Source organism: Myotis davidii, unplaced genomic scaffold (assembly GCF_000327345.1).
Source record: "Myotis davidii unplaced genomic scaffold, ASM32734v1 scaffold200, whole genome shotgun sequence".
NCBI lineage: Eukaryota > Metazoa > Chordata > Mammalia > Chiroptera > Vespertilionidae > Myotis > Myotis davidii.
The window spans coordinates 3,399,230-3,424,365 of NW_006293700.1; the positions used below are offsets into that span (position 1 = coordinate 3,399,230).

At 39.9% G+C, this 25,136-nt stretch overlaps 1 protein-coding gene across 9 annotated transcripts in view; it reads right to left on the minus strand.

The window, feature by feature from the left end:
- STAU2 (staufen double-stranded RNA binding protein 2) overlaps positions 1 to 25,136 on the minus strand; it is a 216,273-nt gene that overhangs the window by 88,551 nt on the left and 102,586 nt on the right. For 6 of the 9 annotated variants that reach the window (XM_015566264.1, XM_015566263.1, XM_015566267.1 and 3 more), the window contains one exon: positions 7,702 to 7,815. The exons of 2 other annotated variants lie outside the window; for them this stretch is intronic. In XM_015566264.1, coding sequence (XP_015421750.1) covers positions 7,702 to 7,815 — 114 coding nt within the window. Of the gene's footprint in view, positions 1 to 7,701; positions 7,816 to 24,009; positions 24,672 to 25,136 lie in introns of those variants that run through there. One more of the 9 variants, XM_015566268.1, reaches the window with a different exon arrangement.

A 25,136-nucleotide genomic window follows, 5' to 3' on the forward strand; every position in this document is an offset into this window, starting at 1 on the left:
TTGGGAAGGCCTGTTGACTGGAGTGACATCTTGGCTGGATAGGATGGATGCAACAACTGCAGTTCCTCTTTGAGCAAGAGAGTGGCCCCCGCAGCAGGAGCAGAGCAAACAGACACGGATGGGAGAAGGAATGAGACGTGGTGACTCCATCCCGCCAGTGCTTACAGTGTGGTTACTGTTCGTTAGGTGCAGGGGGCGGGGTGAAGGATGAGGCGGGAAACATGGGCAGGGCCCAAACATCATGCCCTCGGATTCCATCCTATAGACCTGCGACGTCCAAAACACATGTGGCTACTGAGCACTTGAAATGTGACTAGTCCAAAATGAGATGAAAAAATACCTCAATAAATTAAAAAGTCAATTACAAGTTGAAATGATACTTTAGACGCACTGGGTTAAATAAAATACATTAAGATTAAACTGACCTTTTTTTTTTAATGGGTCTCCTAGAAAACTTTTATCTATATCCATAGCATTTAATCCCTTGTGATTCCTCAACAACCATTTCACCCCAAGCATTTAAACTAGTACTGACCTCGCCCTAACTGGTTTGGCTCAGTGGATAGAGCGTCAGCCTGCAGACTGAAGGGTCCCGGGTTCGATTCCAGTCGAGGGCATGTACCTTGGTTGCGGGATGCAGCTGATCGATGTTTCTCTCTCATCCAATGTTTCTAACTCTCTATTCCTCTCCCCTCCTCTCTGTAAAAAATCAATAAAATATATTTGTAAAAAAATAATTGAAAAAAAAATAAACTAGTAGTGACCTCATTTCTCTTGCCAGTGCCTAGTTTAGAGATGGGCCTGTGACCGGCCTCACTGAGGCCTGAGCTAGGAAGAAAGACGGCTGGAGGGGTTCCTGCTGCACATCTTTGCCCTATAAGGAGACACAGGAGCAGACCCTCATTTTTCTTTTGGATGTGGCTGCACTGCCAGTGACACAGAACTCCTGCGGCCATCTTTCCGTGAGCAGAGGATGGCAGCGCTAAGAAATGGAATAACCTGAGGGTTTGCTGACATCATTGAGCTGCTTTACTGACCAACCCGAGAGCTCACCCTTCCTCTGAACTTCCGGTTAATGAGATAAGAAGGCTCATTATTTAAGCCAGTATGAGTCAGCTTTTCTGTTACTTGTAGCCAAAAACATCTTTGCTGCTACACTCCAATAAACTACAATTACCTCAAGGACAAGGGAGGATATTCACTATCATTTGAGACCATCTCGTACTACGAGTCTACAATCAATCAACATGTTATTGTTGTGATAGTACATATACAACATGTATGCTTTTTCCCTTTATCACACAACTGATGGAATGATTACTCAGGCAAAGAGACTTTTTATTAGAGAAAACATTATGAGCAACATTGAATCAATCAAAAGTAGAACAGAATATCCATTAGATTTGTAAATAATTACACTTACTAGTTGTCCTTTCATTGAGGGTCTGCCATGAATGCTGGTCAAAGCACACACGTGGGGAACAACTCAGCTTGATTGGACTAATCTGGACATAAGCCCTTAAAGGTGATGTAGCAAATATATAGTTTATACCTCATAGAGTTACCATGAGAATTTAGCAAAATACTCTTAGAGCCTAGCACAATATCTAGTATATGGTAAATATCTATACTAATAAAAGGGTAATATGCTAATTAGACCGGGAGACCTTCCAGATGTCCTTCTGGACAAAGCCATGGTGGCAGGGCCGAGGCAGAGGCAGTTAGGGATGATCAGGCCAGGAGGGGAGCTGGCAGTGGGGGACATTTGGGGGTGATCAGGCCGGCAAGGGGGAGCAGCTGGGGGTGAGCAGGTCGGCAGGCAGAGTGGTTAGGGGCAATCAGGCAGGCAGACAGGTGAGCGGTTAGGAGCCAACGGTCCCAGATTGTGAGAGGAATGTCCGACTGCCGGTTTAGGCCTGACCCCTTGAGCCTAAACTGGCAGTCGGACATTCCCCAAGGGGTCCCAGATTGGAGAGGGTGGAGGCCGAGCTGAGGGACACCTCCCCCCGCCACCCCGTCCCATGCACAAGTTTCGTGCACCGGGCCACTAGTATTATATATAATTTGGTTCTTGTTACCTTTCTCTTGTAGAATAGTTGATTGTAAAAATTTTAAGTAATATGTTAAATATGCATTTCATTTACTCTATACTTACTAAATATGATAATCTCATTTTGTGTTGCTAGAGGTCAGATTATGGCAAATACTAATATACATATGTTATACTTCACTGGCTAGTTGGTGCTTGGGTACATGGTTGATTTCTTTACATTAAGCAAGTCCCAGAAACCACTTGAACAAAGTAAGGGAGGCAGTGACAAAACTATTAACTAGAAATTAAGCTCTAGTATTTTGACTAACCTCCTCCTGCTTCCCAGTATGTGTGAGACTGGTGGGGTTGACAATGCAGTTGGAAAGAAGATGAATAAAGAGAAAATATAAAGCAGGAAAGCAAGATTATGACTTTGAGGATGTAACTAGAAGCCAACTAATGTAATTAAAGGAGACAGAGAGGAAGAGGTACTGAGTAACAGCTAAGAATGAGGAAGATATAGAAAAGCTATCAGGCCAGAAGGAGAGAATAGAGAACATTTACTGAGTTATACCAAGCTAGAAGATTACAAAACCCTTTCTGCTCTATTACAAAGGATTTTGCTTTTCATAGCATACACTAGTATAAATTTAATTTCCAAATAGTATATACTGGAAAAAGCCCTTACCAGCTCAAACTTAACAAATAAATGTGTTTTTTTCTCAACTTATGAATAAGGATGACGGTTCTGCATTGAAAACACCACGTGATCGACAAATGTCAAAGTTCACAAGATTGCTGACTCGGTGACACTACGTTAGTTACCTGGCTTATCACGAGAACCGTGAGTTAGCTCTGGGCGCTTCGGGGTGGCCACTGCAGTATTCCCACAGAGTTGTTCAGTGAAGTGTTTACTGAACAAAATCAGTATCTGGGAATTTAAACTGTGTGTTTATTCTGGACAATTAAACATGCTAAACTAATGTGAACTTATAACATTTGTTGTGATGAATAAGGAAAACACAGAGAAGGTTCTCACCAGGGCAGGGGGTAGGGAGGAGAGGGGGGGCCTCCAGGCAAACACCAGTCGAATGACTGGCAGGTGCCTGGACACGCATTCAGAGTCCCTGATGGGGAACCCTGGCCTCGAGGCCCCTCCCCTGGAGTCAGACAGGGGCGGGTGGAGACCACTTTCCGGACAGTGGGCATTAGGTGTCTGAAGCAGGCCTTCGCTAACACTGGCATTCAGAGGGGCTCTAATCGTGGCTCTTGGTTCAAGTTTGCGTTTCCAAGGTGGACCCAACATATGCACAGAACCCAGGAATTTCCTAGGGCTCAATGCCACATGAGTAACTGGTAAAAGGATGAATCTGGCATTTTTAAAGTTCGATGTGTTGTATAATGTACATACAGTAAACTGTACCCTTCTTAACGCACATGCTATGAGTTTGACAAACGCATACGGTTGGGTTTCTACCACCACAATCAAGACATAGCACATTTCCATCAACCCAAAAAATTTCCTCTTGACAATTTATGGCCAATCCCTCCCCGGCCCCTGGCAACCACCGATCTGTTTTCCATCCCTATAGTTTGGCTTTTCCAGAACGTCACACAGATCCAATCTCCAGGGCGGCGGCTTCGCCTGAGCGTCTGGTTTCTTTCATCTGCCGTGCAGTCACTGGCAGTGAGGCCAGTGGGCCCGGGACCCGGTGAGTGAAAAGAACCGCGTAGGAACTGAAACCGGAGAGGTGGCAGGGCCAGGGCACACAGGGACTCGTCTGCCACAACGGCAAACCTGGATTGACAGGGGTGATGGGAAGCCATTGAAGATGGTGAGCAGCTGAGTAATGTGATCTGATTCACTTAAAAATAATTTGGCTCCTACTGTGTGGGAGATGGCCCACTGTGGAGCGAAGGGAGAAAAAAGGAAGCCATTTAGAGACGACTGCTGTTGTCAGGGTCAAAAACAGAACAGCAACAGTGGAGGGGGCCCGGAGTGGTCAGACCAGAGATGTACTTTAGAGGACAAGATGCTGGGACTGGATAGAGCACATGAGGAGGAGAGAGGAGGCCAGAATGCTCCACGACGTTGGGCTTTAGAAACAAGGGAGGTGGGGGTGTTGGTTCCAGGATGGATACAAGGAAAAGACAGGGGAGGTGGAAGGAGGAAGGATAAGGGGGAGGGGGTAGGGGGAGGAAGGAAGAATGAAAGGTTTCATACATTTGGACAGCATCGCATACAGATGATACGGCATCTCTCCGCTGACCATTCAGCATATCTGATTGACCTTTGATAGAGAAAGTTCACTTAACAATCCCTGTGCTGTGACTCTCTTACTTAATACAGTAGGTGAAGACACTGAATACATTCAGTCTCCACATCACGGGTTCCCAGGGTTAAATTTTGAAAAATAAGGTAAGTTGTAAAGGTTCGAGGCTAAAGAGCTCTCCCATTTCTCACCTTTATTTTCTACATGGACAAGAACAACCCGAGTCTCTTAAGAAGACTCTAAATGTTACATGGACTTTTCCTCGGAAAACTTACTCCATTTGTTCAACTGAATGAAGAACCGAAAACATTTTTAGATGATGGTAACTTTTCTTGCTTCCAAATGTTTCCCATTAACAGATGAAAAAGCATTCAATGGTTCGTTTTTTCCAACTTAGGAGACCGGGCTGATGCTCTCGGGAGGGTGAAGAAGTATGTTTTGCTTAAATGCTGAGTACGAGGAAAGCCATGTAGTGGCAACACACCGCAGAGAAGCCAGAGGCGTGGCGTGCAGGTTTACCTCGTGTCTGCTTTCCTCAGGGAGCCCACCGGTCCAAGTACAGGGAGCAGCACCGACCACACCACTGCCTGCACTTGGCACCTCTGAGACCACCCAAGTAGAATATCTGATACGCCCAATGATCATTCCTGTCAAAGCTCCATCCATCCACCCATCCGACCACTATCAACACACTTCCTGGAAGTCTTCTTTGATCTCAAAATTTCATGCAATTTTGTCATCTATAAGGCATATAAAAACGTATTTGTTAACTTACCATTGATTACAATGGACATTCCAGAGAGATGTAGTGGAAGATCACTATGTACAGTTGTGTAGTAGACCAGATCAGTCTACTGCAACAATTTTCTGTTGGATAGCATTGAAATGCCTTGCGGACGAGGCCCCTTTTTCTCAAATATGTAAAGTAGCCCTGAACTTGGAGTAACTTTAGCACAAGACTGAGCCAGTCACGTTCATGAAGAAGTCAAATTCCAATTAAAAAAAGAGGCCCCACAGGTAGTTCAGGGCAATCCTGGGTTTGATCCCAGTTCCATTCCCAGTCCAGGGCTGTTCTACAAGCAACACGCTACCTCTGTGAACAATGGCTGCTCTTCTCAGGTGTGTGGGTTTCTAAGGCCCTCTCACATTTCTTTGCTCAGGCTACAGAGAGGCCTTTGCAGGAGGTTACCTCATGCTGCTCAGGCCATTTGTTTCTGCCACGAATGATAGAGATAGTAGAGGCGGAGGTGGAGGTGAAGGGAGAGATAGAGATGACAGAGACAGAGAGATAGAGATAGACACAGACAACAGAGACATAGAGAGACAGAGACAGAGATAGAGATAGAGATAGAATGTAAAACATCAATTGATTAGAATAAAGAAAGAATTATTGTTCTAGCTAGTTTGGCTCAGTAGCTAGAGCATTGCCTGTGGACCGAAAGAGTCCCGGGTTCGATTCTGATCAAGGACACATGCCCAGGTTGCGAACTCAATCCCCAGTGGGGGGCGTGCAGAAGGCAGCCAATCAGTGATTCTCTCTCGTCTAATCCAACTCCCCCATTGAACAGTCCAGGAAACAAGCCCCAAAGAGATGAAAGAATCCACCCAAGGAGCATCTTAGGCCACGTTTAGTTCCCCAAACTCAGATTTTCTGACCAATTACTGTAGTTGCTCTTTCCTAAACACCACAATACCTCGCCACCAATCAATAAGCGGTAATTGGAAACCCACAACATCTGAGACACCGTGAACTAGAGAGCTGTGCCCTTGAGAACGTTTTCCCAGGTCTGGTTTGAGTTGGACAATTAATCATGTGTTTGAGAAGATAACACTTCATGCTCTTTTATTCGCTCCATGCAAGGGCACTAAGCAGATAAAAGGAAATTTACTGGGAAATGAATATGAAAGTGGGTTATGGTTACTCTGTATGTGAATGGTTCATTTAGAAAGCACAGCTGGTGAGTCATACTATAAACTGTATATCTATTTATTTTGACTCCGAAGAGAAATTGTTTGACCTAGATCATTGGTTTAGTCTAATCTGATGATTAATTGAAAATATGCATACAAGCTGTTATCTAAGCAAAGGAACTTGTTTATTAAAAAATAATATACTTTTCAGATTTTTAGCCTTATTTCACAAATAAAACATTAAAAATAACACTGAAACTTCATTTTAATAATATCCCAAATTATGGGAGCAGTTTGATAGTTCTGAAAGTTCACATGCTTCTCCTATATATTCTATAACACTAACTCTCTTCAGCAGAACTGAGCACATTGTAGTGAAAGCCCAGTGTTATTGACAGTTTTTTCTGACACTTTTCCCCTATATAATTATTAAAAATAACTTCTATCATTTCTTCCTTGTAAGAGGACTCTATATTTAAATTAATAATAAACTGCAAACTAGATGTCTAAAATAACTAAAATCGCCTACGACATCAGTTTCCCAACATAAAATTTTCCGTTTTTACAAAATCTAGGAAATAATGCTAGTGGATAATGCATGGAGTGGGGCAAAAGTAAGTTTGGAGTTTTAAGTACGTGAAACACGGAGTTTATTCTTATCTTATTATTTGTTAACTATCGCATTACAGTGGAACCTCAGTTCTCAAACTCAATTTGCTCAAGAAGTGATTTGTTCAAAATCTGAATCATTTTTCCCATTAGAAACAATGTAAATTGAATTAATCCCTTCCAGACCCACAAATGATTCCCTCCTTTAACCTTTCTTGTTTATACACAGTACATGTCTCATGTACTGTTTTATCTGTAAACAAACACTTCTTTTCTTAAACTGACCGAACCCCGGCCCCTCTACCCTTAAATCACTTTCCGCTCTCTTTCAAGGGGTGTCTTTTTGGAAGTCAGCATGCAGAGTCTTCGCTTTGAAATGCTGTCACCAGCTAACTGCTTTTCGTTTATCCAATTCACAACAGTTTTTCTACATCTTCAAATTGCCTGTGACCTTGATCTCTTTACACCCTTAGCAACATCAGCACTCTTGATGGCTTCTTTGTGTTAAAATTGTGTTGCTCATGGATTTCACCAGCAACAAAAGCATTCTCCCCACTGTTTGTTGCCTGAAAGATGCTTTTTGTCACGCTGCGGTATCAGCATGAAAGGGTTCTCAGATGGAAAACCCAAGTTCGGTTCGACAACAGAGACATTTTTTCCATGGACAACTAAGTGGAGAAATGAACTGTTCAACGTGGGAGACATTTGAGAACCGAGGCTTGACTGTATGTATTTGTCTCACAACTGTAAGCCTATTTTTGCCCACGCCTGTATTAGGGAAAGCAAAGCTGTGTGTGTCCACATGGCTTCCGTGTTGATGGTCTCTGGCTTCTGTGCTGGGCCAGCACACAGCACAATGTCAGTGGCACAGGATACCTGGTCACGGCTGGCTTCAACGGAGCTTCCACCAGCATGGAAAGTCATCCGCACGGGGGCTAAGGTCAGGCAGGTCACACACTCCCTGCCACTCTGTCTGTCACAGGAGTGACCCTATAACAGAACACACGGAGTCCGCTGAGCACCTCTGGGGAGAGGGAGCCAGGCCAACAAGCCCTTTGCAAAGGGCCTCGGTTTCAAGGAAAATTCAAGTAAGTTATGCAGCACACACTTCAAACATTTTAAAACTTTATCCGGGCCTTCCAGTATCTATGAGAAAGCTATTAACTCTACTTTAAGTATACTTTCCAAGTTTTAAGAGTTTAGGAATCAAGGATACGCATAAGTCAAAGTTTATTTGGTTCTAATGGACCTGACTTTTCTCTCATCTCTGACTCTACACGTGTGTGTGACTGCCACTTAATTGGTAGTGACACTCTTCTACTTTTACATGGTAGTCCCTCTAAAACCACTGTTAAATATATATATTACTACATCATGTTCTGCTTGAAATGTTGACATTACAATCAAAGTGAATTAAACTAAGTTGATTTGTAATGTGCAGACCAAAATAAAGTTACCATAATATTATTTTTCTTTTAGTGAAATACAACCAAGCATTATTAAAAGCACATGTAAGAAGACACTCCCTATCAGAGGTAGGTACGGGGGTGAGGGTGGTAGGGGACGTGCGAGTCCATCTTCCCACTGGGAAAATTCCCATTCTCCTCCCATTTATCTACGGTCAAAAGAGTTCTTTCAAGCAGTATTTATTTTCACTCTAAGCTAATAAAGTAAAAATAGCATCGCTTTTGTGATAAATGACTAATTATACCATAGGAAGAAATGATTTCATTAGCTAAAACATGCTCAATTTGTTAATTTGTGTAGCTTTAGGGTAAAAATTTAGGTGAAAATCTTGAATTTGTGAGGAAGAAAATTAAAACACATACTAGTTCCCTATCTGAGGTTTCATTCTACTTGCTGCATAATACCCATATATATTCATTACAGATTATGGTCCACAAATATTTTATCATATTTAATATAGATCTAACTGATAATGACAACAATATGAATCCAAGCCTAATGGTTAAGTAATTCCACTTTTTTAAACAAATAGGGTTAAGACTGCCCGTCAGTTTCCCTGAAGGTAAGAAACTCCCTGGAGTTCAAAGCAAGTCAATAAATAAAACCTTGTCTCCAAAGCACTTTAAAGATTTTATTATAAAAATATTTTTCCTAGTTACCTTGGGGGAAAAGATTTGACAGCAGTTCTAACTCACGGTGTTATGCCTCCTGAGCAAATTAAAAGGTCGCTCAGTGTGTATGAATGAATTCGTGACTGTGCAAGTGTTGTTTACTATGCAGCAGCTAAATAGGTGGGGGAACTGAAACTTACCACACAGCGGGTTTATGCAAAAGCCAATATGCTGACACTGTAATAACTATAGTTTGCAGCCATTTAGGATACAGTTACAATGTTCTTGTCACATATAGTGTTGTTATAACACATACTTTTAAAAATAAAATCTCATCACCTTTGATATCAATTGGAAGTCCATGTGAAAGACATGACACTTTCCTAAATATCCAAATTGATAGTGAAAATGCTTGTATGTCGGCCAAGATGCATCATTATTAAGAATAATATTACATTAGGATAATATCTGTCACTGACTTGTCCTCAAGCTTTTTTCTCAATCCTTTTCATAACTAAAATCAACTCCTTTATAACTAATATGTAAACATATATTTAACATGCTCAGTCATGCACCAGTGTTCTAGCTGTATGAGTAATCTGTTCCACTCTGCCTGCAATATGCTTGTCACACTAATGCCTCAAAAGGGGTAAGTAAATGAATGAAATCACATTATACAGACTTGTAATTACCTTCTCTCTCTTTTAGAACTCTCCACGTGGGATAAACTTTGAAAATTACATGCCTATGTTTGGTGTACAAAAACCTAGCAGTAATGCACAGAATTACTTCTAATACAAGTCTACAGACAAAAACTGTCCAACAATTGCAACAACATGTGTGTGGCAAATACTGTTAAATATGCATTCTTACACTAAGTGATGAGTATGTACACAGCAAAACCCCTAAATTTTGTTTTTTGCTTTTCAGTTTTCAATGACTATACCACTGGAGATCTAAGAAGGCTACTCATTAAGGCATAAATTATATACACACATACACCTATACAGTTTTTGTTTTACATGTCCATGAAAGAAAGCACCAAGTGACTTTTAACAATTTCATATCAGAAAAGGAGCTTCCTTTTTTTGTAATTTGTACTCATGTTTTAAAATAACCACATATATCATTTACATATGTAAAATAAGTTGCATTAAAATCTATAGAATATTGCAAAGAAATAACTTCTTAACAAGGAAAACTAGTGTAAGGTCAAAGAAAAAGTCTAGTCTTATATGTAGTCAGTATGCCACTAAAGTTAAACTAACCCAAAATTTTCTCCCAAGAGGGCCAACCAACTCGACTACTTTTCATGGATTAAAACTCTAATGTACTATCTCTTTAAAAAATGGATATCAAAAATAAGACCTTATCAATATTTCCATTATACATATATTGGTTGCGTTCATAAAGGTATGTAATTATTTGTATACAAATATTGACATATATTGCTTTCTACTCAGTAATTACAGATTCTAGAACACACTATATTTAATACTTGTAATATAATTACATTCATGATTTAAAAAAAAAAAAGACGATTTGTAACTTCTGCTTCCAGACAAGATGTAACAGATTTAGTTTTCTGCATTCTTCCTGCTTAGTATAAGTAACAACCCTGGATGTTATTCATAAAACAAATATAAGAGGACTCAGAAAAAAGGAGTGGAGAAAGACCAGCTTAGGGATTTCAAGACCCAAGAAGTAACACAGTGCTGAATTCCTGGGTTTTCTTTTATATATCCTAGATTGGGCGCTAGAGAAGCCAGCAACCAATGGGGGGGGGGGGGGGGGGAACATCTGTAATATTTTCAATAAAAATAAATTTTTTAAAAAGGTCTCACCAAAGAAATAGAACATATAATAAGAACCAAATCTAACTTTATTAAAAATTAAATTTATTGGGGTGATACTGGTTAACATGATCAAATCAAGCTTTTACAACTGAAAAATACATGAAACAAAATAAACAACTCAATGGATAGGCTTAATAGCAGAATGGACAGAACAGAGGAAAGAACCAGTAGACTTGAAGATAGAAAAATAGAAATTCCCTAATCTGGGCAACCAAAAGAAAAAAGACTGAGAAAAAATGAACAGAGCCTCAAGGATGTATGTGTGGGACCATAACAAAAAAATCTAATATTTGTGTGTTCAGAGTCCCAAAAGAAGAGTTAGTGACTGGGGCTAAAAAAAAGAACTTAAAGAAATACTAGCTAAATATTTACCAAATTTTAGTAAAAGATATAAACTTATAGCTTTAAGAAGCTGAGAAAACACCCAATGGAAGAAGCACAAAGAAACCCATGCCAAGAACATCATAATCAAAATTCTGAAAGTTAAAAACAAAGAATAATCTTGGGAGCAGTGGAAAACAACTCCTCACCTATGGAGGCAAACATTTAACAGGAACTTCTCAACAGAACCCATGAAGGCCAGAAAGAACTGGCACAAGGTATTTCAAGAGCTAAAAAACAGACAAGCAAACAAACAAAACGTAAACCCAGAATTTTATATCCAGTAAAAATATCTTTAAGGAATGAAGAAAAACCCAAGCATTCTCGAATGGGAACTGGGAATATGTTGCCAGCATACCTACCCTAAAAAACGACTAAAGTAACAAAGAAAATGATACAAGCAGGACTCTTGGAGCTCCACCAGGAAGCGAAAAAACCCAGAAAGGAGTAAAAATGTTGGTGAATAAAACAGACTTTCCTTCTCTTCTTAAATTCTCTAAATTTTGTTCAACATTACAAGCAAAAATATAACCCTGTCTGATACGGTTCTAAACATATACAGAATATTCAAGATGATTATAAACCAAGTGGTGTATACGTCACTGAGAAGGGCACATCACTTCTGTGATATTCTTACCAAAAATGCACAACCTCAATCAAATAATGAGAAAATATTAAATTTAATAACATTCTACAAAATAAGTATTCAATATTGTGCAAAAGTGTCAAGATCATGAAAGACTAAAGAGCTGCTACTTGATTGGAAGACACTTAAGAGACATCGCAATTAAATGCAATGTGGGATCCTAGACTGGGTCAGAGACCAGAAAAAGAACATTAGTAGAAAAACTGGCAAAATTTGAATAAGATCTGTAGATTAATTAATATATCATCATTAATGTCCTCATACTGACAATTATACTATAATTATATAATTGTTAACAGTAAAGTCTATACTATTTTTCTCCTTTTCTCTAAGTGTAAAAAAAAACACTTTAAAGGCGACTTATAAGAAAGAAAACCTTTCTTAAGTGCTTCAGAATAAATGAGGCTTGAAAGAAGCTGAGAGCCTATTAGAATAAATAACAGATAAATTTAAGTTTTTCTATGCACGTAAGAATTTTATACTAAAAGAATCTTTCAAAAACAAGAGAAGAGAATCAGTGGAGGCTAAATTGTCTCTTAATTAGAAAAATAAAGTTACTGGACAACGGGAGTACTTTCTACCTCTGATATAGGAAGGAAAGAGGATGCAGGAAAACAATTTCCTGGCATAAAAGCTTGGAAAATCACAATATCCAAACAATAATGAAAAAGAGGAGTTAAAGGTTGCTCTATACGTTAGAGTTTTAGAGAGAAAAAATAACAATATAGGCCTATGCACGGGAAGGATAGCAATAGGGACTAAATAACATCAATAAATGTTACTTGATTTGCAAAAGCTGAGAGGTAAGTTGCTGCTTAAACTGCAGATCCAATTTGGTAGTAACACCACCTATCGGATTTTTAGTTATTTCTATTTGTTTAAAATATATTTTTATTGATTTTATAGAGGGAGGGAGAGAAACATCAATGATGAGAGAGATTCAGTGATTGGCTGCCTCTTGCATGTCCCCCACTGGGGACCGAGCCCAGTACCTGGGCATGTGCCCTGACCAGGAATCAGACCTGTAACCTCCTGGTTCATAGGTCAACACTCAACCACTGAGCCATGCCGGCTGGGCACAGCTATTTCTATTTTTAACATAGGAAAATATTACTATCACTACCCTCAACATTCTCCCCTATCATTACACAATGTTTCCACTGAAACTACCCTAAACAGGGAGCAATAACCACCTCAAAGCCAAGTTCTTCTTTGCAGCATTCGACAGAGAAGTATATGCAGAACAAGAGAGACTACTATTCCAGAAGCCAAGAGAAAAGAAAGTTCAAGATGAGATTAAAAGTTTGGAATCCAGACAGGTTAACTGCCTCTAAAAACAAAACTCAAAACTATGCAGAGAAATGTAACAGAATCCAGTCTCTATAATGTATCATTCATATGAGTCAAGAATGCAATCCAAAATGACTTGACCTAAAATACACAGGAAAAAGTGACTCATTCTCAAGTGAAAAGGCAATCTATAGAGGCCACATCCAATGCTGAAATAAGCAGAAAGGCACCTATTATAATTACTCTCAAGGATATAAAGAAAAATATGTCTGTAAGGAATGAACGAAGAGAAAGTCACCAGAGAAACATAATTTTTAAGAAGAACCATATGACAATTCTGAAAATGAAAATATCCAAAAGAAACCAACAACAAAAATCACTGGATAAAGGAAATACAGGAAAGAATGAACTTATAGGTCAACAGAAATAGTATAATCTAAGGTTCAGGGGAAATTTTTAATTTAAAAATAGATAAAGCCTCAGGAATCTGTGGGACAATATTAAAAAATGCATCTAAATGAAGGCCCAAAAGGAGAGGAGATAGAAAAGTGGGCAAAAATACATTTGAAGGAAATATGGCCAAAAATTCCCCAAATTTGATGAAAGCAATAAATATACCAATTTAAGAAATCTGTAAGTAGAAAGTGAGTTCAATGTTGGCACCCAAAAAATATGTCCAGGTCCTAACCCAGTAGCTTTGACTGTGATCTTTTTTGGAAATACGGTTTTGGCAGATGTGATCTCAGGATAAGATAATCCTAGGTTTAGGGTCGGCCCTAAATCCAACGACTAGTGTCTTTATGGCTTTTCCAATATTTTGAATTACTTTTCATGACAGATGTCACGATTACCAGTCATGAATGAACGAATGAATGAATTGGTCAATTCAGTGGTATTCAAACACAACTGGTAGGATTCTAGCTTCAGGCCATAAATTCACTGGACAAAAAAGACTCTTGCAGATAACAATATAAAATGTAGACAACATGAAAGAAAAATATCTGAAGACACTGGAATGTGATCAAGAGTAGGCAGACAGCCCTGGCCGGCTTGGCTCAGTGGATAGAGCAGCAGCCTGCGGACCGATGGGTCCCAGGTTCGATTCTGGCAAAGGGCACATGCCTGGGTTGCAGGCTTGACCCCCAGTAGGGGGTGTGCAGGAGGCAGCCGATCAATGATTCTCTCTCATCACTAATGTTTCTATCTCTCTCTTCTTCTCCCTTCCTCTCTGAAATCAATAAAGAAATATATATTTAAAAAAAAAGAGTAGGCCAGCACCAGGGCACAGTTTTCCCTTAAAGGACCAAAACTATAAGGAATAAAAATTGTGACTGTGTGGCTTTTTTTTTTTTTGCCTGCAGGTATTCTCGCTTTCTCTAGTTCTATTGGTGGAAAACTGCAGTCTTACCGCTGGAGGTGGCAGAGGAAAGAACTTAGGGGTGGCAGATGAGCTGGACATAGAGGGAACAAATCCCAGAAGCAAGGTGGCTGCACGAGTGGTACAACTCTCAATCTGCATAAGCACTGCACCCAAATTCCTGCCTGGTTACAGACTCTGCACGTCGGGGAAGATCACAGAGGGCCCGAAGTAAAAGTGGGCAGAGAGAAGTAAGAAATCCATTACGGTCTGAAAGTTTTGGGTTGTTCTTCTTCTACTTTCTTATTGAATTTACTCGGGTGACATATAGGTTAATAAAATCATATAGGTTTCAGATGTAGAATTCCCTAATACATCACCTGTATATGATATTGTATGTGTTCAAGTCAAGTCTCCTTCCATCACCACCGCTATGGTTTTAATAGAGTGCAGTCTGTAAAGTATATACAGCTTGAGGACTAGAAAGCTAAAAGCTTCACTGGACTAAAATATCAGTAGACATGGGCTGGTTGATAAGCTGAAAATTTAAGGGGAGGGCAGAAACGCTGAAAGCTAAGAAATGCAAAGAGGATGGCCTCCAAAATATGAGGATAAACTCAGCCCAAATAATTATGAAGACACTGGGAAGACGGCAAGAGAAAAGGCCACAGCTGGAAGCTGAGAGAACTAAGTGGGGATATCAGCTGAGGAATGTCGTATGGGAGAGGCAAAACTTGCACTTTCAGTTCAGACTGCTTAACTGAGTACTTGACCAAAAACAAAAACAATAATCTGCAACAGAAAAAATGATAGAGTTGCTATAACATATTATCCACAATGCCCATTTTTCAAACAAAAAACAAAACAACCAGGAAAGGGTGACCCACGTTCACGCAAAAGGCAGTCAATAGAAACAGATTCCTGCCCGAGATGGTTTGGCTCAGTGGATAGAGCACTGGCATGCGGACTGAAGGGTCCCAGGTTCGAGTCCAGTCAAGGGCACATGCCTGGGTTGCAGGCTTAGTCCCCAGTAGGGGGCATTCAGGAAGCAGCCGATCAATGACTCCCTCCCATCATTGATATTGATGTTTCTCTTTCTCCTCTCTCTCTCTCTCTCTCTCTCTCTCTCTCTCTGTCACTCTCTCTCTCTTTCTCTTCACATCCTTCTTTCTCTCTCTCCCTTCATCTCTGGAATTAAAATATATATAAAAAACAAAAACATAAAAGCGAACCCATAAAATGTCTAGGAAAAAAGTAAGAGAAAATCTTTGCAACGTTGGAGTAGTCCAAGATTTCTTAGATAAGACCAAAAAGGCACAAACTATATGGAAAATTGAGCTTCGTCAACACTGAAAACTTCTTTTCAACTTTTCAAAATATGCCATTAAGATAATAAATAAAAAAAGTCACAGGCAGTGAGATAATATTTGTAACAAAAAAAATTGTATACAGAATATATTTTTTAAAAACTGTTGTAACTCCATAAAAAGAAAATGCTCCAATTAAAAACTGGGCAAAAGATGTGGACATTTCACAAAGATATATAATTTGGCCAATAAACACAATGTAAATAAGCTCTTACTGCCCTAGCTGGTTCGGCTCAGCGGAGAGTCTCAGCCTGTGGACTAAGGGTCCCAAGTTCAATTCTGATCAAGGGCACATGCCCAGGTTATGGGCTCAATCCCCATAGGAGGCATGCAGAAGGCAGCCAATCAGTGATTCTCTCTCATCATTGATGTTTCTCTCTCTCTCCCTCTCCTCTCCTCTCTAAAACCAATAAAAATATATTTTTTTAAAAAGCTCATATTGTTGGTCACCAGTGAAATACAAATTAAAATATAAATGAGATACTACTGTACCATTCATAAAATAAGACTGATCACTGTATGCAGCCCTCATACATTGCTGGCAGGAATGTAATGATACAACACATTGAAAAATAATCTGATAGTTTCTTATAAATTTCTACGTACACTTACCATGTGACCCACCAATTCCACTCCCAGGTATTTTCCCAAGAGAATTAGAAACATGTCTGCACAAAATCTTATACGTGAATATTCATAAAAAGCTTCACTCATAATAGCCGCAAACTAAAAACAACTCAGATGCCCATCCACAGTAACCTGATCATTGTGGCATATATCCATGTAATTAACTAGTACCCAGCAATAAAAAGGAACAGACTAGTGATATATACAACATAAACGAATCTTAAAGCATTATATTGAGTCAAAGAAAACGGACACAAGACTGTGCATGCCATGTGGTTCCATTTTTATGAAATTCCTGAAAAGGTAAAACTAATCTTTAGTGACAAAAGGATATCCTGGTTGCCTGAGCCATGGGGAGGTGAGGAAACAGGCTGCAGAGAGGACCGGGAGCTTGGTCACAGTAATGGAAATATTCCCATCTTGATTGTGGTGGTGGTTACATGTTGGTCTACGTTTTTCAAAACTCGTCAAAGTGTACGATTAAAATGGGTGTGTTTTATTATATGTAAATGACACCTCAATAAGGTTGATTAAAACACTGAAAAGTGTAGTTACCTATCAGAATGGCTACCATCAACAAATCAACAAATGACAAGTGCTGGCAAGGATGTGGAGAGAAGGGAACCCTAGTACACTACTCGTGGGAATGCAGACTGTGTAGCCACTGTGAAGAACAGTATGGAGTTTCCTAAAACAATTGAAAATGGAACTCCCATTTGACCCAGTGATCCCACTTCTAGGAATATATCCTAAGAATCCCGAATCACCAATCAGGAAGAATATATGCACCCCAATGTTCACAGCAGCACTATTTATAATAGTTAAGATCTGGAAACAGCCCAAGTTCCCATCAGTAGATGAGTGGATAAAAAAGCTGTGGTACATTTATACCATGGAATACTATGCAGCAGTAAAAAAGAAGGATCTTTTACCCTTTGAGACAGCATGGAGGGACCTGGAGAGTATTATGCTAAGCGAAATAAGCCAGTCAGAGAAAGACAAGTATCACATGATCTCACTCATATGTGGAATCTAAAGAACAAAATAAACTGATGAACAGCGTGGATCCAGAGACATAGAAGCATGGAACAGACTGACAAATTTCAGAGGGAAGGTGGGGGTGGGGGGCATGGAGGGAGAGAGAACCATTAACCAAAGAACTTACATGCGTATATGCATAACCCATGAACACAGACAATAGTGTGGTGAAGGCTTGAACGTGAGGGGGGTAGAGGGGAGTGGGTCAATGGGGGGGGAAAGGGGGGACATCTGTAATACTTTGAACAATAAAGATAAATTTAAAAATAAATAGGGAAAAAGTGTAGTTATCTTTGACACAACAGTTACAGACACTAAGTCACTGCTTATGCATCTCATAAACTTAACTTGTCGCACAATTTCCAAGCAGCTATTACCTTAGAATGTTAACACCCTTTGAATTTATCCTATGTGCTCATGTGACTATCTGCCCTTCGCCTGTTCCCCTACAACACATCCCACTCTAATGTTAGCTCCATGACGGCAGAAACCTTGACTGAATTTATGCTGCATCCTCAGTGCCAACAGTGTACCTGGCCCATGGCAGGTGTTCAATGCATTTTGCTTGAATGAATGAATGAATGAACGAATGAATCCCTTACATGTTAGTACTCATCGGGATGAATACTCACTAATCTCTCCTAGGCCTTTGCCCTGTTTTCCTGGTCAATCTTCTATCTATGGTTTCAATTACATCTACATACCAATGACTCTGTGTCCTACACTCTCTTGCTGATCACCAGACCCATTACAACTGCCCACTGGACATCTCCATTTGAAAGTCCCTCAGGCAACTCAAATTCCACATGTCTAAAGTGGAACTTGTTAACTTCCTCTGTTTGTTCATCTCATCTATACTAAAAATAAAACCTTGTCTCAAACATATCATTCACATTACCTTCCTTTCAAATTCTTTCTTTTCTCACAAACTCCCATTTACCCTCTCAAATTCCTAACAGAAGATCTATTTACCCTCACAGTCTCCATTTACTCACTACATTAAATCCAGTGTCCATCCTGACCAGGCCAGTCAAAGCAGCCTCACAGAAGTCAGCCACAGACATCATGTCATGTTCTCAATTAAATGAATTCTCTCTTAGATGACTGTGCTTTCAGCCCCTTCCTCTACGCCCACTGCCTCTGCCTTAATCCGATCTTTGTTATTTCTCTCGTAGATTTGTGCAAAACCACTCTAACTAGTCTCTCCACCACCAGTCTCTCTTTTGTCTAGTTCGTCCTTCTCAATGCCTACAGAATTATTTTTTCTGAAATGCCAAAACCACGCCACTGCCCTTTCAAAAATAAGTCAGGCATCTCCGCCTAACAGCTAAACTTCAAACTACCAGCAACACACACGTCTTCAGCCTCCCTGCCAGCCACGTCCACTTTGAACTCCAAGCATTTTCTCAAACGCCATGCCCTTTTGTCTTCCGTACTTAGCTGCTTCTGCCTGCAATTCCTTTTTCTTATTACCCACCTTAAAATGCTGCGTGCTCTTTAATGCTTCATTCCAATGTCTCCTGTTATGGATTCTTCCCTCATTCCTTCAGTCAGAGCTGTTTGTTCCCATTTATGATGAACATATGTAGCCATACCTCAAGTGGACACCTGTCAGGTGACACTTACTATGACACTTACTGTAGGGGGCAGGCATTACAGACATCATTTCATGCAGCATGCTAGGAATCTTTCATTCTTTTTATCCAACACTCACCCCTGGAGACAGGGCTAATTTGTGGTAGTGAGCAATCTTCGGCATTTCTACCCGTCCGTTGTCCAACTTGATCATAACTCCCCCGGTGCCCACTGGCCCAGTGCTGGGCACGCGACCAGCAGGTGCAGGTACTTAAGTACTTTTCCAGAGTGAATAAACACATGGCCCATTTCCTGTTCATCCTATTCAATGGGATGATGTCCTAGAGCCTGATTAACTTCATATCCATGTAATTCTTCGCACATACACCGAAATTACTGAAAACTATCCTTTTCTCTTAATAAGAGCTTTTCAAGCTGTGAACTTTATATCATCTTTCAACAGTAGCCCTCATCTTCTCAAATGTTCCCTTTCAGGACTTGATTCTGGACCTACACATACTTTTTATTTTAAAGAGGACTGTACTACCGATAAACACATTTCAAACGTTTGCAACTGTCCCTCATCTCTGGCAGCTAAATCTGTTTTTTGATGTGACTGTGTTAAGATGGTAGAACCTTCCAGAACCTAAACTCAGTCAAGGTTTAAAATGAATAATTTCACATAGGGAAATGAGTAAACTGGCTACTAATAGGATGTTTTGCTTGGGTTGTCCCTCAGGTGTGTATTTACATAATACAATTTTATCTTAGAATAAAATCCAAAGTTCCCAGCACATCAAAAGAGACAGAATTTTAAAATGACTCAGTTGTGTATATAGTTGGGGGCTGAAATAAATGTATTAATGAAATTCAAGAAAGCCATTGTCCACCACCACACACTAGCCCAGTGATGGCGAACCTTTTGAGCTCGGCATGTCAGCATTTTGAAAAACCCTAACTTAACTCTGGTGCTGTGTCACATATAAAAAATTTTTGATATTTGCAACCATAGTAAGACAAAGATTTACATTTTTAATATTTATTTTATATATTTAAATGCCATTTAACAAAGAAAAATCAACCAAAAAAAGGAGTTCACGTGTCACCTCTGACACACGTGTCATAGGTTCGCCATCACTGCACTAGCCCTACCTACAAGAACCAGTCTTCAAACACTGTGCTGCAGTTTGATTTAAAATAAGGATCTGTTGCCCTGCCAGTGAGGGTCAGTTGGTTGAGTATCGTCCAGTGCACCAGGAAGCTGCCTGTTCAATTCCTGGTCAGGGCACAAGCCTGGGTTGCAGGTTTGGCGCCAAGTAGGGGGCGTGCAGGAGGCAGCCAATTGATGTTGATGTTTCTTTCTCACTGATGTTTCTCTCTTTCCTTCTCTCTCTCTCCCCCTTCCTCTCTTTGAAAACAATAAAAACATATTTTTAAAAATAAAATAAGGATTTCTTAGCAAAAATGTACCAGGCGCTTCTGCTTGCTCACGAAGTAATGTATGTAACACCTACTTCACTCTCTGCTAGATCGTCAGTCAGTCCACGAATGTCAGTTCGTTCCCTTGTTTCCCCAACAGCTCCTAATCAGCGGTTCTCAACCTGTGGGTCGCGACCCCTTTGGTGGTCGAATGACCCTTTCACAGGGGTCGTCTAAGACCATCCTGCATATCAGATATTTACATGACGATTCATAACAGTAGCAACATTACAGTTATGAAGTAGCAACAAAAATAATGTTATGGTTGGGTCACAACATGAGGAGCTGTATTTAAAGGGCCAGAAGGTTGAGAACCGCTGTATGAAGGTGCCCTGGGATGCCAGAGCAGGTCGCTTCCATGTGCACAAATCCCACATATTCCGCATACGGTTCTCTTTCTCAAGAGTTGTCCTGGGTGAGAAGAGAACAACCATGAAATGTAAGCCGGGTTATTCATGGGGGGAAAAAAAAGCGAGACATAGCCTAATGCTGGAAAGAGGGAAACATCATCTCAACACGACCTACAATGAGCACAGGTATGTCAACACCTGCCTGATGGGGACCATTCATCTCTCGTCGCTGAGAAAAAGTCGCCTCGCTGCCAGCCTTTCCTGGCAAAAGGAAATGCAGTTCACCTTTAGATGAAACATAATTTATTTTTTCTTCAGAAACTTGATTTTCAAATAACTCCAACCAGAATCCTCGTGTTGGGTTGGAATCTCTTCTGACGCAAACTGAAAAGGCTGCCGACACGGCTACGCGGGGAGGGTTCGCAAGGACGGCCGTTTCCCAGCCACAGTCGCTGCGGCAGGAATGGCTCTCTGGGTTTGCAGATGACTTTTTCTTTGAAATGTCTCACGTGTCTGACTACGTATGTATGCGCTGGGGCCAAGGCTCAAGGGTGTGTCTTTGTCCTTCTGAGTTCCACCACGACGTTCTGCACTGATCTGGGGTGGGAGTGAGTCCTGAGTAGCTTATGCGGTGAGAATGGACTGTTTGCTCAGGCCTGCTCCACTCTTCCCAGGATTTCTGTTACTCGTTACAGTATATTTTCATGTGCATCAGGACTTCCATCTTCAAGTGTAATGTTTTTCTCTTTAGAGCTGGAAATTTTAGCAAAATGAGTTGATCTAGTGTAACTCCCCTGGTTTTGGTGGAAGTACAGCTACTACGGGGTTTAGAGCCAGTAACTATGAAAGAAGCCTGCTGCAGTCATATTAAACTTCAAAAAAAGGGTGACATATCAGTAGAAATGTACTGTTTGAAAAGAGAGTTTTAAAGCAGATGTCTCGAAGCATCTGAAACTCACCGTGATGGAAAGCCTCTCTATAAAATACTCCTTAAATATGTAAAATAAACTAACTAGGGCTCAACTGAGACACCAACTTCTTTATATTCTTTATGTGAGAAAAACAAATCTAGTTTATCCCACTTTGCTCTGCAGGGTTCAATAACAACACTGCTCAAAGGATGATGGAAACTAGGAGTTGCCCAGAACAGCAAACTGAAATCAAACCCACCTAGAAAGAATAACTTATTAAAATACAGCCAGCTCTCCACATCCGCGGTTCCACGTCTGCGGATTCAACCAACTGCTGGTCATAAATATTCACAAAAAGGATTATGTTGTTGCTGACAAGAGCTAGGTGGTCAGGTCTGCGATGGTGCATCTGTACTGAACACATACAGGCTGTTTTCTTGTCATTATTCCCTAAACCAGTGGTTCTCAACCTTGGCTGTACATTAGAATCACCTGGGAATCTTTTTAAAATCCTGATTTCTGGGCCTCATCCTCCGGAAATTGTTTCTTTGTTATGGGGTGGCGCCACAACATTAGTAACAAAGAAACAGAATTTCCGGAGGATGAGGCCCAGAAATCAGGATTTTAAAAAACATTCCCAGGTGATTCTAATGTGCAGCCAAGGTTGAGAACCACTGCCCTAAACAATACCATACAACAACTATTTATATAGCATTTACATTGCATTAGGTATTACAAGTAGTCTAGAGACGGTTTAAATATACGGGAGGACATGTGCAGGTTACAGGCAAATGCTGTGCCATTCTACGTAAGAGATTTGAACATCTGCTCACGCTTTGATACTGCAAGGGGCCTGGAACCAATCTTCTGTGGATACCGAGGGGCAAATGGAATTCATTTTGAACCTAATCATTTTCTAATGACTCATTTAAAGAAAAAAAGCAAAACACCTGCTTATATTTAATTATACAAAGATATTTCTAATATAATTAGTATGGAAAAATCAAAAAACTTAGGATAGTATAAATTTAAAAGTAACAAAAAAGTATTCAGATATTCAGCTCAAATGTACAGCATTTCAAGAATGTCTTTCCCATAATAACTTTCTTTAAAAAGCCCCATGATTTTGAAACATTTTGGCATTATAATGAAAGAGTATCAAATTACACAACATAAAGCCCTGAAACACTATGACTGTGATTTTAAGCGAGCTTTTATGAAATTCATGGAAGTTATAGAAGCATACTGACTGAAGCATAAAGTCTGAGGTTCACAGAACTAATGACATAAAACTTTTTGCTGAAAAATAAGAAAACATCCAAGTTTTAAAAGAGGATAATTAAAATGCACTCAATGAATCTGCAAAGAAACAAATACTCATTTATGACACAGGTCCAAAAGCTTGCTTCTAAAATGTGGTTAAAAACTTTAGGTGAGCCCAAGCAAGAATAAAAGCTTTACCAAGAATGTGCAAGTGTTCAGTCACATTCTGCTCTGTGAGGTCAGCTTTATTAATAACTAGAGGCCTGTTGCACGAAGAGATTCATGCAATAGGCCTTCCCTTCCCTTGGCTGCTGGCACCAGTTTTCCTCTGGCACCCGGGACACAGGCCTTCGCTCTGGCTGGGCTCCGGCCAGACCTCCCGCCCCCCCGCCCCTCAGCCATCAGGCCTCGCGGCTCCCCTGATCCTGGGGGCGCGAGGCCTCGTGGCTCTGCTGATCCCGGGACTGTGAGGCCTTGCTGTTCAGCCAGCTTCAGGGCCATTTGGCTTGGCTCCACTACTTGGAGCCTACATATGCAAATTAACTACCATCTTTGTTGGCGGTTAATTTGCATACCACCCTGATTAGCCAATGGGAAGCGTAGCAAAGGTAGTCAATTACCCTTTTTGTCTTTTATTAGATAGGATAACTTTAATTGCATAATTTAAATTACTTAATAGATTTAAGCAAAAGAATGTGAGCTTAATACCTACACTCTGGTGAGCAAATGAACTTTTAGCAATTTATAAATTTTAATTAATGACTGGATAATGAAAAAAATGAAAAGTTAAAGCAACTTAGTTTTCAGTACACTAATATAATTTTACTTTGTAATACAATATTAACTGTCACATCAAATTTCAATAGGCAAAGAAGGCCAAGGGAAGGGTTTATTTATACAATATTCAATAAGCAATAATTATCTAGTCAGTGTACAATAACAAAATAAAAAATACTAACCTAGAAACACAGTAAAAGGATTTGTTGTTTTTAAGTTCCAGAAATTAAAAAAAAAAACAGAATAGCATGTAATTCATAACACCCTGGCCCTCTCATTTCTAAACTACAGCCCAGTTGAAACATTTAAGAAACAGGAGCAATCTACGTGGTTTTCCACCAGGTAAACAGACCTGAGAAAGTTCCCTATAAAGAAATAGGCTTCAAAACTCTTAACCACATAGAACCTTCTACTGTGACGTGAAGATGTGGATACACCTCTCAGGACACGGGGCCATTCCCCACAATCCTGTCCACTGCTCAGCAGCAGGTTGCGATGCACCAGAGACAATATCTCCCATCAACACCCCGCTCATTCGACCAAAGAAGCCTGTCTATACTCATTAGTATGTTAAAGTCATAGTACACAAATTTGGAAATATTTAGCTTGTCCATAAATAATGAATATTACCTCTGCTGTAAGCTTTAATAAAAGGTCTGAGCAGTCAGTCCAATAATGGGGAAAACAGACTACATTCTGACTAAGGTAAAGATATATTCAAATTATTACTGTTTTCATTGCCAAGAATTAACAAATAAATACAAATTAAAAATTGAAGCAGCAAAATTACATCTACCACACCTCTAAGCAAAAAATCAATTCAGAGCTTGAATGCAATTTTTGCTTCATTTCTAAAAAAAAAAAATTGCAGCGTTACTCAGAGACATTTCTAAATGACTAGCTTTGTAAATAAGCAGTGACTTTCTTTTCACAGCAGTCTACGCAGATTATACACAGAACTAAAAATTACTTCGCTGTTTTCCAGTATGTGGTATGAATCAAGGTCTTTTTATTTTGAACAGTGATTTATTTTCATTCTTGTAATAAACAAAACCAAGTTCTAAAATTTTAACTTTAAGCGCTTAAAATATCAGATGAAGAACCAATAATTGGTAACATTTTCTGTAATTTCATATTAATAGTCTAATGACTACCTGGCAATCAATTTGAAGGAATCCATTTCCTGTGAGGAAAAAAGAAAACATGCAAAAATCCCTCCCACACCGAAAATACGTTCTTTCTTATTTTGTATCTAAACTTGTAAAATTTGTAGAAATACATGATCATTCTACATAATACAGATCTCCTAGAGTGTT